We start from the raw sequence: 14,592 nt of genomic DNA, 5'->3' as shown, positions 1-14,592 counted from the left end.
TATTTAGATTATGTTTTGAAACATACAAGCTTTGAATAGAATACCTGATGCAGTAACATTTAAAAAAAACAGACAACCTTAAAAGTGTGCTATCAGGTGGGATGTATTTTAACTGCTCTGTAGGCGCCCGGGTGCTATGGCCGTGCCCCTCTGGGAGGCACAGGCCTCTACCGCTTGCCCTGGGTCTGGCCGTCCCAGGGCTTTGTCCCCTTTAAGAGTAGGCGGTCAGCCAGCCCACAACTGGAGGGCCCCACCTTAAAGGCTGGGGCGGGGCCGTGGCCAGTCAAACAGTCCAGGGTCAGCCTTTAGCTCCAGGAGGAACTGCAGTCACAGGCGCCGTCCTGGAAAGCCCAGCCCTCAGTTCAGGGCGGGGCAACAGCACTAGGGTTGGGGAACAAGCCCAGCAAGGGTTTACCCCATCGGGGAGGGGGTAGGCGGTCGCAGGTCCTCCCACACCACTGTGACCCAGCCTGGGGCCCTGGGGGTCGCTTACACATGACCACAGCGGTGAGGATCCAGGCCGCAACCCCATGGGTTCTGGTGCAGCGTTCCCCAGGCCGCTTCCTACCTCCACCTCCATCAGGGAAAGGTCCCAGTCCATCTGGTCAGGGGGTCCCGCGGGGTCAGCCCCCTCCAAATCATCTACCTTTGGGGGCTCCGGCCAGTTGGTCATCTCCACATCGTTGGGAGAGTCCAGCGGCGGTAGCACGGTGGGTCTGAGGCGATCCTGGGCCTGGGGGCTGCAGGGGTCTGCTGGAACTCCGTAGAAGGCCACTCCTGGGGCCTCATGGTTGCTAGCCCCCACTTGTCTGGCTGGGCCTGGGGTTTCCTCCAAGGAGGGGGTCCCTCCACTGGCATGAGGGTCCTGGCAGATCTGGGAAGTCTGGGTAGGTCCCCTAGGGCATCCGGATCCGTAGCTGTCCTGGCTGGTCTGGGCTGCTGGGGGCTTGCTCCTCCCGGCCAGCCGGGCGACAGTGGGCACTCTGCCCCTGGCATCTGGAAGCTCGCAAAGGTGCTACCTCCCTGCCTTGAGGCCCAGGCTTTAATGGGTCCCAAGCTCTGCCCTTGGCCCTTCTGGCTCTAGGCCCCGCCCTCTGAGGGGCGGGCCCCTGGTGTTCTGGCTCCAGGCCTGCCCACCAGGGCTTCTGCGCAGCCTCCTCTGCCTCTGAGTCAGCTGGAGGCCACACCGGCTCACTACATGCTCAAGTATACATCCCCATTACAAAACCAACTGGGACATCTTGTTTTGTTCCTTGAAATTTTATCGTTGTGTAGAATATGCAAAATGAGAGAACAAGCGTAATGTAGAATTTGAACCACAGCTACAAATACATAAACCCTTTATTAAAGCACTCGATCTCTCTCACAGCTTAAGAAAGAAACATATACAATGAAACTTGCTGTCACATTTTTTATGACAGCTTTCAGGGCTACCAGCAAAGCCAAACACAAAACAAAATACCCCACCCCCAAAACCATGTTTTAAAGGCAATTTAATCTGGATATGGATGATTCAATGTATTCCATTAAGTTTCCAATACAGTTTTCATAGATTCATGAGCTACTTCTACAGTAGAATTTTGTTGCCAAAACTTGCAGTCTCCACACTAAAAATGCATTCTTTTGACCTCTTCCCCCATGAAGCAGAATGCCGTTCTCAACAGAATCTGTCAACAAAAAAGGCACGTGGAAGCTCCAGGGGCCCTTTTGTCGACAGAAAGGGCTTCTGGGTCACCAGACAGTCCTGTCTGCTGTACTTCCAGATGGCCATTCTGTCAAGACAGCAGCCAGGTAGAGCAGATCAACAGAATGATCCACTTTCACGTGTAGCCGTGATCCTGCTCCGCAAAGCACCCTGGGACTTAGAAGTTACCTGTTGGACTCTGTCAATAGATCATGTAGTGTATACACAGCCATGGAGTTTAAGGCCAAAAGGAACAATGAGATTATCTACTAGGACCTCCTCTCTATCACAGGCCATTGAAAATTTCATCCAATTACCACCAAATGGAGTCCATTAAATCACGTTTGACTAAAGCATAACTTTTCTGAAAGGCATTCAATGTTAACTGTAGTTTGAGGACATCAGTAAGAATTCACCCTTTTTCCAGGTAGCTTGTTCCAGTTATCACTCTCACTTAAAGATGTAAGCCTTATTTCCTAACCCAAATTTATCTAGTATGACTGTTTCACTTTCACTTAAATAAATGGTTATCTATACTCAGCATGTGATTTATTGACAGTCGCTTGGATGGTCACTTACCAGAGGGCAGGTTTCACAGAATGAAAAGATATATTTAAAATCAACCAAGAGACAATGAAAACTGCTTGCTCTGTGTGCCTGTTCGTAATTCCTAAAAGTTTTCCCTAGTCTCTTTTGCCAAAGTTTCATCTAGCCCTGCACCCGCCACAGCCCCCACCCTTACCACCTCAGAGCTGCTATCTTGTATTTATCTGACACAAATACATATTTTTTTTTTTTAAAAATCCATATTCTTTTTCCTTTTTTGTTTTGATAGTATATAGACTAGCATGGCTTTCTCTCCGTTACATATCTAAGAGACTCTCCACTTTAATCCCATAGTATATTCTTGGCAGATGAAGTTCTCAATTTCTTAAAACAATTCCAAAGGAGAGGTAAGCATTATTAACTTCAGCTGTACACGTTATAATGTCCAACACCACCCCAGAGCAATCAGTAATAAAGGCAGGCATATAACTCATCTCTCTTACTACCAAGAGACCGTCACTTCTCACAGACTTTCTAAATAAATCAATTTTGCTCAAAAATGAATGGTATGATACCACCCATGACCTGTGGAGCACTTTGCGATTGTTTAGGATGAAATCTACATATATGTATATAAAGCACTGCTTCCTACTTAACGCGTTTAAAGTCTGAAACTTTGCATACAATCCGACTGTATCCGGTAACAGAGAACCTCTCTGAACATTCGCCTTTTCATATAATCATACCCTAATCATACGGCCCCCGGGCACGTTTACAAGTCAGCTACATTCAACAGCAGCTTGGCTACTGATAGCCGATGCAACCAAAACACCTCCCCAGTGAAATCTCCATACATCTCACTCAGCAGGAGGCAGGCAGCGTAAAGAGCCATGATTCGGGGTCCTTCCGAGCAGCCCCCCAGCAGCAGCAGCAGCAGCAAGCTCAGAGTCTTGGCAGCCCCGAGGGCGGAAAAGGCTGCCCACACGTGAGCCGTCACCTTGCCGCGGGAGCAAAGCCCGCAGCGCCTCCCTGCCCCGACACAAGCAGCCACCGTCGTTTCACCAGAGCTCCTCTCCGGTCCCCGTCTCTCACCTGGGCCTCCGCGGGAGTCCAGATGCTGCCCAGCAACAAGAGCCGCAGCGCCAGCCCTGTCCCCACCGCTCTTCGTCGGGCGACGCCGCGGCTCATGCTGCTTCCCCCTGGCCCTGCCACAGGGGGAGGGCTCGCCCCGCTCCACGGCCACCGGCTCGACACTGGGCGAGGGAGGGACGCGGGCGAACAGGTACCTGCCGACGCTCTCCGCGCTGCCTCCGCCGGACACCTATCAGGCGCCGGTGCCAGCGCCACCACTCTCACCTCAAGCGCGCGCCGGCTCACTCCCCCCCACCCCGCCTCGCGCAACCGCCGCCCAAAGCACCCTGGGACTTAAAGTCCAACCGACTGCCCTTCCCAACCCGCTTTGAGGGCTGCAACCACAGAAGGCGGGGCCTTGAGCGGCAGCCAATCAGGGACAACCACGCGCACCTCCAAAACAAGAAGAGGCGATTTAGTAGCTGTTACTGGGAGTGGGGGCGGGGCGCCGCTGGGCGGGGCTCGGCTCGGCTAGCGTTGCCCAGAGCCTCCTTCCCCGCCCTCTTTGCTACAGCCGCCACAGCGTTAGAGGCTGGAGGGGTGCGCGCGGGCTTTCTGTGCGAAGGCGCTGCACGGCTGACGGGTGTAGTTGGCGCCTCTGTGTTCTGCGCTCGGCGCACGGCCTGTGGGGGCGGCGGGGGGCAGGAGGAAGCGCCGCAGTGGCTCTTTACCGTGCGGTCAGTTTCCCTGGTTCGTTGGGGGAGGGCTCCCTTTCGTACTGCCACGCAGGAAAATATAATTTTGAAAATGGAAAAATTGATAATAAAATTAAAATAGTGCCGTTTTGACAGTTGCAGGAGGCTACCATGGCGATGGCAACGCCATCTAATGCTGAGACGTCGGTACGGGTGTGAGGAGGACCTCTGAATTCTCTGTTCTTCTCTGAAAGTGATTTGTTGAGTGGGCCGAGTTCTGCAACTAGACTTCTTTGTGGCTCCCCATGCTATAACTGCAAAGTTTAAAAAAATGATTATTTTTGTTAGACAACAAAAGCCTAAAAGCCCGAAAATGAACTCATATCTAAATAGGAAACAAAGGGTGATCTTGAAATATTGGATAGCTCCCTTTAGCATCCTCCGTAGAGAGAGAAGGTTTGGGAGTAAAAGTCAGGAAAACAGTGGTACAAACACACACATAAATTATTTTGTTAGTCTTTAAAGTGCTACTGGACTGCTTTTTTGTTTTGATAGTATATAGACTAGCACGGCTTTCTCTCTGTTACTGTAAAGTGTGAGGAAATAGAAGATGGTAAACATTTGAGAAGGTCCTGCAGTAATCATATATCATATTACAAATCACTGAGTGTGCACTGCTTTTAAAATAGGAGTTACAAAATATGGTTTGACATTGTGAAGAACTGTTTTGTATTCACATGCATTGTAGCTCTTGAATTACTGAGTTTTTTTTACCAAATTGGAAGAAAAGGCTCATCTTGATATTTTTGGTGGCAAACCTCTGACTTACTCTGTCTGTCTTCTGCAACATGGTTATACAATACAACCTCTATTATGCACACCTCAGTGATCAAAAATTGCTTGTTATCATAAATAAGTCAGCTTCCCTCATGCTTACTAATTACATAGAAAATTAACATATAAAATACAATAATATAATAATGTCATGTATTGAGATTTATTACGTGTCCCCTCCATGTAACATTTATTAACAGAGCACAGCCTCAGTTATCTGCTAATGTGCTGTGCAGTTTCCTAGAGAGCATTGGAGATAAGATATTATTGAAATAGAAAGTATATTTAAAGACTAACTCTTTGCATTTACCACCACTGTTAAATAATGAAAAGCATGTGTTAAAGTTAGCTCTGCCATGAAACAACCAGGAGTTCCATGCCAGTCCCAAGCCTGGATAAAGGAGGAGGGTTGGTCAGATGAGTGACAGTGCGCTGAGGGCGAAACAACAATACGAATGAAATCCAATGCCAGTATGACTAAATGATAAAAGATGCCGGCTCGGACATGGCCCAGATAAACAAGGTCTGCAACACACATCGAGCAGTCGGGGTTGGGTCGATAAGTTGGCTACTGAAAGAAAATTACAACTAACACATATGCTGTCTATTGGAACATGGAACATCCAAACACTGTGGGCGAATGGAAAATTAGCATCTGATGAAGTGGGTCCTTGCCCACAAAAGCTTATGCTCCAAAATATCTGTTGGTCTATAAGGTGCCACAGGACATCTTGTTGTTTTTGGAAAATTAGATCTGCTTTGGAAGGAGATGGAGAGATACCGGTGCAATATGCTTGGACTGATAGAGATGTGTTGGATGGCATTGGGGAGATGTGTGGTTGCAAAGTCATTTGGTCAGGGAACAAAACGAAGCATGAGGCGGGAGTCAGATTCCTTCTTAGCAAAAGAGCTAGAGGAGCATCATTAGCATACAACTGGTGAGTGCAAGAATGGTGATAGAGAAATTCAAAGCAAAACCGTTCAACATCTCTGTCACAGAATCACAGGGCTGGAAGGGACCTCAGGAGGTCATCTAGTCCAGCCCCCTGCTTCAACCAGGATCAACCCCCACTAAGTTATCCCAGCCAGGATCTTGTCCAGCCGGGACTTAAAAACCTCAAGGGATGGAGAATCCACCACCTCTCTAGGTAACGCATTCCAATGCTTCACCACCCGCCTGGTGAAGTAGTTTTTCCTAATATCTAACCTACACCTCTCCCTCTTCAACTTCAGACCATTACTCCTTGTTCTGCCATCTGACACCACTGAGAACAGTTTCTCACCCTCCTTTTTAGAGCTCCCCTTCAGGAAGCTGAAGGCTGCTATTAAATCACCTCTAAGTCTTCTCTTCTGTAAACTAAACAAGCCCAAACCTATCAGCCTATCCTCATAGGTCTTGTGCTCCAGACCCTTAATCATTTTTGTTCCCCTTTGCTGAACCGGCTCCAGCAAATCCACGTCCTTTCTATACTGGGGGGCCCAAAACTGGACACAATATTCCAGATGTGGCCTCGCCAGTGCAGAATAGAGAGGGATAATTACTTCTCTAGATCGGCTCGAAATGCTCCTCCTAATGCACCCTAGTATGCTGTTAGCCTTCTTGGCTACAAGGGCACACTGTTTACTCATATCCAGCCATTCATCCACCATAACCCCAAGGTCCCTTTCCATCGTACTGCTGCTGAGCCAGTCAGTCCCCAGCCTGTAACAATGCTTGGGATTCTTCCGCCCCAGGTGCAGGACTCTACACTTCTCCTTGTTGAACCGCATCAGATTTCTTTTGGCGCAGTCCTCCAATTTATCCAGATCCCTCTGGATTCTCTCTCTACCCTCCAATGAATCTACCTCTCCCCCTAGTTTTGTGTCATCCGCAAACTTGCTGAGGGTGCAATCCAGTCCCTCATCCAGGTCATTAATAAAGATGTTGAATAACACAGGCCACAGAACTGACCCTTGCGGCACTCCGCTGGAAACAGGCCACCATCCAGATATTGAGCCATTGACCACTACCCGTTGGGCCTGACCATCAAGCCAGCTTTCTATCTATCTTATACTCCAAGGATCCAATCCATATTTCCTTAACTTATGGACAGGAATGTTGTGGGAGACCGTATCAAAAGCCTTGCTGAAATCAAAGTATATCACATCCACTGACTTTCCCATGTCCACAGAGCTTGTTACCTTGTCATAGAAGCTAATCAGATTGGTGAGGCAGGACTTGCCCCTGGTGAATCCATGTTGGCTACTTTTGATCACTTTCCCCTCTTCCAAGTGCTCCAAAACGGATTCCTTGAGGATCCCCTCCATTATTTTCCCAGTGACTGAGGTAAGGCTGACAGGTCTATAGTTCCCTGGATTGTCCTCCTTTCCTTTTCTAAAGACTGGCACTACGTTTGCCTTCTTCCAGTCATCCGGTACTCCCCAATCTCCAAGAGTCTTCAAGGATAATGGCCAAAGATTCAGCAATAACCTCTGCCAATTCCCTCAGTACCCTTGGGTGCATTAAATACAGACCCATGGAGTTGTGCACATCTAGTTTTTCTAGGTAGTTCAGAACTTGTTCTTTCCCCACAGATGGCTGCCCTCCACTTTCCCATACTGCATTGTCTAGGACCATCATGGGGAAGTTGACTTTGTCCGTGAAGACTGAGGCAAAAAAAGCATTGAGTACTTCAGCTTTTCCTACATCATCTGTCACTAGGTTACCTCCCTCATCCAGTAATGGCCCCACACCTTCTCTGATTCCCTGTTTCTTGTTCCCATGCCTGTAGAAAACCTTCTTGTTACTCTCACATCCCTTGCCAGCTGCAGTTCCAATTGTGCTTTCGCTTTCCTGATTACTGCCTGGCATTCTCCAGCCTTATGTTTATACTCCTCCTTAGTCAGCTGTCCACGTTTCCATTTCTTGTATGCATCCTTTTTGAATTTAAGCTGACTAAGTATTTCCCTGTTAAGCCAAGCTGGTTGCCTACCATGTTTGCATTTCTTACTATGCAGCGGGATGGTTTGTTCCTGTGCCTTCGGTAAGACTTCTTTAAAATACTGCCAGTTCTCTTCAACTCTTTTCCCCTTCATCTTCGTTTCCCAAAGGATCCTGCTCATCCGGTCTCTCAGGGAGTTGGTCTGCTCTTCTGAAATCAAGGGTCTGTATGTTACTGCTCACCTTTCTTACTTTTGTCCAGATCCTGAAATCTACGATCTCATGATCGCTGCAGCCCAGGTTCCCTCCCACTTCTATTTCTTCTACTAGTTCTTCCCTGTTTGTCATACAGGTGTATGCACCCACATCGTACAGTACAGAGGAAGAGATGGAGCTATTCTATAAAGACTTGACAAAGACACTGGAGGAGATACTAAAGACAAATGTGTTGTTCATTGGAGAAGATTGGAAAGCAAAGATCAGAACAGATAAAGGTTGGGAGAGAGTCATGGGAAGATTTGGATATGGAGAAAAAAACAAACGAGGTGAGAAACTACTAGAGTTTGCTGTGGAGCATGAGATAGTAATCTGCAACATGAGATTCCAATAAAAGGACTCTAGGGAGTGGACATGGTGATCGAATGACAGGAAGTCCAAGAACATGATAGATATGATTTTGATAAGAAGATGGGTAATATCAGTACAGCAGTGCCAAATTTTCCAAGGAGCACCGTCTAGTGATTGCAGACATCAAGCTAAACTGAATAGAAAGTGTAAGACACAGTTTAAGAAGAGAAGAGACGTGCCATGGCTAGGCAAGGAAGAAATAGGGAATGCACACAGAGCAGCACTCGAAGAGGAGATTAGCAATGCAACAACAGAGAAAGACATAGATAAGAGAGTCAAAGGGACAGCCATGGCAATAGAAGAGTCAATTGGGCAGACTATTCCAGAAGAAGAGAAGATCAGTAAGAAGTGACAGCAGGAAACACTGAAGTGGGTCAAAGATAAGAGAGCACTGAAGATCAGAAGGGATGTTTCCGAGAGGGCTGAACATCAATGTAAGGTGAAACACAGTGAGGTAAGGAAAGTGTCCAGAAAGGATAAGGCGAAATGCTAAGAGAGCGGTGTGAAGATATAGAGAGGTATTATGGCAAATGTAAGACCAGAGAAGTATATAAGAGGATTAGGAATATTAATAGGAAGTGGCAGCCAAAGCGGATGGTGATCAAAGATGAGAATGAAGAGGTGCTCATGAACAAGGAGAAGCTTATGCAGTGATGGACAAGCTATTGCACTGATCTATACAAAGCACAGTTGGACCCAAGTGTCTCAAAGAGACTGATTGAAGAACTGAAAGAGATATCTCCACTGAGCATCAAGAGCGAGACTGATATTTCAAAGGAGGAAGTAGAGCAGTGAAATGACTAAAGAACAACAAGAGCCCTGCAAATGGGAGAGATGATCAAATATGGCAGAGAAAATATGACTCGGGAGATACACCGACTATGTAACATAGCATGGAAGGAAGGGAAGGCACCTAAGGAACGGACAAGATCCATGCTAGTGACAATACACAAGAAAGGAAGTACAGTGGAGTGCAAAAACTACATAATGATTGCCCTAACAAGTCATCTAGGCAATGTGCTGATGATGATACTGACTGAGAGACAAAGATCGCAGATAGAGGAATATCTAGCAAACAAGCAAGTGGGGTTCAGGAAAGATAGAAGTACCATGCAGCAGATATTGGCACTAAGATTGTTAGTGGAGAAAGCTCAACAAAAGAACAAGAATACCTACACTTGCTTTGTCAATTTTCAGAAGGCATTTGAGAGGATATATCAGAAAGTGACTTGGGCAGTGCTGAGAGTCATATGGAGCGGGTAGCAGCTTGATAGAGTTGTTGAAGGATATAGATGACAATGCAGAGGCAGCAGTGAGAACGTGCAGGGAGTTGAGAAGTTGGTTTAGAATGCAACCAGGAGATTCAATATCGCCAAGTATCTTCATCGTGCATCTAGAGAGACTGATGGACTAGATCAAGGAAGAGGTAGAAGGGATCTCTGTGCACAGGGAAAGAATTAACAACTTGAGGGTCACGGATGATATAGTTATCATTGAGGAAGATGAAGAGAAGCTAATGAAAATGGTGTAGGTGCTAAATGAGGAGAGGTAGTGGTACATACCAATTATGAATATCAATAAAAACAAAAACAAAGGTATTTGGAGATAAGGAAATAGGAAGGAAGGTCCGTGTAGATGGGATTGAACTAGAGAATGTAGAGAAGTTCACAAATCTGGGGAGCAACATAATGTATGATCTAGACTGTAAGAAGGAAATAGTACAATAGCGAAAGCAACAGCAAGTTTTAAGGCAATGGATAAGATCTGGAAAAGCAAAACATTTAATTTAGGAATGAAGCAGAGCATCTTGAAAACATGAATTTAGCAGCACGTTGTACAGATGTGCGACATGGGTGATAATGAAAGATTCAAAGAGAAGGATATTGGCGTTCAAGAGTTGTTACAGAAAGATCTTGAGAGTAGGAGGGATGCAGAAGGTCGCCAACGAGGAATTATATGGGAAGATACAGCTGAAAGAGAGCCTACTGCAGAAGGTTATACAATGGAAGTTACAGCTACTGCAGAAGGTTCTCCAGTGGAAGTTACAGGTATTCGGGCATATTTGCAGAATGAATGGGGAATGAGAAATCAAGATCCTGGCATAATGAACAGTTCGAATAGGAGAGGCAGACCCCACAGAGAATGGGTAGATGATACAGTAGATTGGTGCAGAGCTAGTCTACAGAAACTAAGCCACTCCGTGCTGGACGGGGAAAGATGGAAGGAAGTAGAGCGGCATCAGACACTAACAGGCACTGAGCCCATGGTTGTTGATGATGATGTCTTAAAGTTACTGTGAAAGATTATATATATAAAATTAAAACTCACTAATTAAAGGCTTTTTTCCTTTCAAATTAAACTTCTCTTTACCCTTTTTTCTCTTCAGTTTCTTTCATCAGAGACATTTCTATAGATATCAGCATGATCTCTCCTTTTGTAACTAAAAGAAATGTAGGAAGCTGTGGAATATACCTCAGTCCTCAGGTCTTCTTTGTGGCCTGACTGTTTTGAAGAAGCTTTCGGTCAAGTTTATGTATTACAACTAACTGAAATTTGAAGCTCCTTTCCTGTCACTTGTTTTTTGAAAGGTCCAGCAATTATGGGAACTGCAATAAAAAGTGATATTCTCTTCTTTTCCAAATGCCAAGAGTTGGCTCAGGGACAACCATTGGTTCCAGACAATTAAGTTTATGACTGTAATTCACTGACAATATTTCCATCTTTCTAATGTTTGAAAAGGAAGGCTGTATAAGACTTCAAGAGCAATGCTTACTTCACAGAGATGCTAGGCTCTGGTGGCCAAAAAATAAACCTCTCCCACATTCATAAAAGGAGTTTTTATTATTTAGAAGTTCTTTACAGATTGGTTGCATGTTGTAAAAACCTGAGAATGGTTCCTTAGTTATAGGTGAAGTCAGGTGTGCAGTTTTTCATTAGACCTAAATTATGTTCTTGGGTGCTAGAATTATGGTTCCATTTTCTATTCCACTCAAAAATTTCCCAAAGCCTCACAGAATATCCTTTATGATCTAATATACCCATTGAAAAATGCAGATCTTCCAAATGATTTCAGTGGATGTTTGATCAGGAAGATAGAAGGTTCCATAATTCATTTACCATCTAAGGAAACCTTAACATCAATTTCTGATCTCATCCCATTGCGGAATCTGCTACTACTTCCTATAGTAGAGAACGGGTATATTTACTGAGTATTTCAGCTTAAATGATTAGTGGTAAAACAAGTAATGGTTACTATGACATTGCCATCCTTAGCCTTTAATGTCAACATTTCACAGTACTTAATGCAGGCAGTTCACACTTCTGACAAGCTGTCTGTAAAGTGACAGCACTTCATCAGTTTACACTGAGGTCACGTTATGAAAGTTTTTTCACCACTATAAAGTGTTGATTATTTTTAATGAAATCATACATTCAGGAATGACATGACAAACTTTGAAAAACTCACAATTATGCAACCATTTGCACATAATTGCATTATTGATAGAGTTGTGTTTATTTCATAGAACTTAGAGACAAAATATCTGTTGAGTCATTTTTCATTCAGTTGTCAATGCATATAATTCTGCTTTATATACACTAAAATGGGTTTGCCTTTAACACAGATTGGGCATAATCTTGTCCACATTGAAAATCATAGAATCATACAGCTGGAAGGGACCTCCGGAGGTCATCTAGTCCAGCCCCCTGCTTCAAGAAGGACCAATCCCAACTAAGTCATCCCAGCCAGGACCTTGTCAAGCCGAGACTTAAAAACCCCTAGGGACGGAGAATCCACCACCTCACTAGGAAACGCATTCCAGTGCTTCACCACTCTCCTGGTGAAGTAGGTTTTCCTAATATCCAACCTACACCTCTCCTTCTGTAACTTCAGACCATTGCTCCTTGTTCTGCTAACACCACTGAGAACAGATTCTCTCCATCCTCTTTAGAGCTCCCCTTCAGGAAGTTGAAGGCTGCTATTAAATCACCCCTCAGTCTTCTGCAAACTAAATAAGCCCAGATCCCTCATCCTCTCCAGCCCCCTAATCATTTTCATTGCCCTCCGCTGAACCTGCTCCAGCACATCTACATCTTTTTTATACTGGGGGGCCTAAAACTGGACACAATATTTCAGATGTGGCCACACCAGTGCCAGATAGAGGGGAACAACCACTGCTCTAGATCTGCTTGAAATGATCCTCCTAATGCACCCTAATATGCCGTTAGCCTTCTTGACTACAAAGGAACACTGTTTACTCATATCCAGCCTTTCACCCACCATAACCCCAAGGTCTTTTTCCACCAGACTGCTGCTTAGCCAGTCGGTCCCGTGCCTATAACAATGCTTGGAACTCTTCCATCCCAAGGGCAGGATTCTACATGTCTCCTAGTTGAACCGCATCAGATTTCTTTTGGCCCAATCCTCCAATTTGTCCAGGTCACTCTGGATCCTATCTCTACCCTCCAACGTATCTACCTCTCCCCCTAGCTTTGTGTTATCTGCAAACTTGCTGAAGGTGCAGTCAGTGGGAATGTTGATTTTTGATTTCATAAGACCATAAGAACGACAGTATTGAGTCAATCCAAGCATCCTGTCTGCTGACAGTGGCCAGTGCCAGTTACTTCAAAGGGAATGAACAGAACAGGGCAATTGTTGCATGAATCATGCCCCATTGTCCAGTCTTAGATTCTGTCAGTCATGGAAAAGTTATTTTGAAATAACAGACATTTCGACTATCTTTGCTAGCATCAACACAATGGAACCACTACTTTTAAATAATTTCAAAATAGCTGTTGGCTTATTTCGAAATAGGTAAACCTCATTCCATGAGGAATTGCACCGATTTCAAAGTAGCTATTTTAAAATTGAGGCTGTGTATTCAGTGATTAGAGCCTATTTTATAATAAGCTATAGTGTGCCCATTGGCTCTATTTTGAAATCGGCTCTATTGTGTGTAGACGCTCTATTTTGAAATAGCTGAGCCCTATTTTGAAATGCATTTTGTGCATAGCAGTGTTATTTTGAAATACATTATTCTGGAATATATCTTCTGGCATAGTTTATTTTGATTTGATGCTGCTGTGCAGACCTTCAGAGACATAGGGACATCCAGAGCATTGGGTTATGGCTTGGCTATTGATGGGCCTATCCCCTGTGAACTTATCTAGTTCTTTTTTAAACCTCTTGTACTTTTGGCCTAACAACATCCCCTAGTGATGAGCTCCACAAGCTGACTGTGGCTACATCTACACCACAGAGATCTCTCAAAAAAAGTTCTTCTGGAAGATATCAAAACAAAAAAGCAGTCCAGTAGCACTCTAAAGACTAACTAAATAATTTATTAGGTGATGAGCTTTCGTGGGACAGACCCACTTCTTCAGATCATAGCCATACCAGAACAGACTCAATCTGTCCCACAAAAGCTCATCACCTAATAAATTATTTTATTCATCTTTACAGTGCTACTGGACTGTTTTTTTGTTTTGACAGCACATAGACTAGCACGGCTTTCTCTCTGTTACTATTCCAGAAGATATATTCTGAAAAAACTCCTTTCAATAGACAGCATCCATGCAGTTCCTGAACAAGATGGGGATCGAAACATCCAGCACCATGAGGAATCCTGTTTTGAAAGAAGGGCCCCGTGGAGCATCTACACACGCTTTCTTTCAATAGAAGACATTCTTCCTGAAATGGGAGTGGAAGAGCACTTTTGAAAGGAGTGCCGCATTCTTTCTATTTACTTTCAAAAGAACTCTTTTTGTGTGTAGACACTCGGTGGGATCTTTCACAAGAGCCCCCTTCTTTCAAAAAAATCTTTCGAAAGAACTTGCTAGTGTAGACACAGCCTGTGTGTTGTATCAAGAAGTACTTCCTTGGGTTTGTTTTAACCTGCAGCCTGTTAATTTGGTGCTCTCTGGTTCTTGTGTTATGGGAGGGGTATATAACACTGCCATATTCACTTTCTCCATACTATTAGGGTGTGTCTACATGTACATGTTATTTCGAAAAGACAGGCCCTCTTTCGAAAGAACAGAGGGAGTGTGTACACATGCCATTTGCTCTTTCGATTGAAAATCAGAGGAACGCAGCCCAGATGTCAAAAGCTGGACCCCAATCCCGTAGGGGGACGAGCGCCCTCCATCGACAAACTACGTCAAAAGAAGGCATATGTAAACGCTCCATGGCCTGCTCTTTCGAAAGAGGAGTCCTC

General features: G+C 45.0%; 1 protein-coding gene across 1 annotated transcript in view; it reads right to left on the bottom strand.

Moving 5' to 3' along the window:
- Positions 1–3,621, bottom strand: part of ERO1B (endoplasmic reticulum oxidoreductase 1 beta) — an 81,942-nt gene extending 78,321 nt beyond the window's left edge. The window contains exon 1 of the mRNA XM_074988647.1: positions 3,323–3,621. Within this exon, the coding sequence (XP_074844748.1) occupies positions 3,323–3,418 (96 nt within the window). The 5' untranslated portion in view covers positions 3,419–3,621. The remainder of the gene's footprint in view (positions 1–3,322) is intronic.
- Positions 3,622–14,592: the final 10,971 nt, after the last annotated feature.

The sequence above is a fragment of the Carettochelys insculpta genome, chromosome 3 (genome assembly GCF_033958435.1).
Source record: "Carettochelys insculpta isolate YL-2023 chromosome 3, ASM3395843v1, whole genome shotgun sequence".
NCBI lineage: Eukaryota > Metazoa > Chordata > Testudines > Carettochelyidae > Carettochelys > Carettochelys insculpta.
This window is presented reverse-complemented; position numbering and strand designations above follow the sequence as displayed.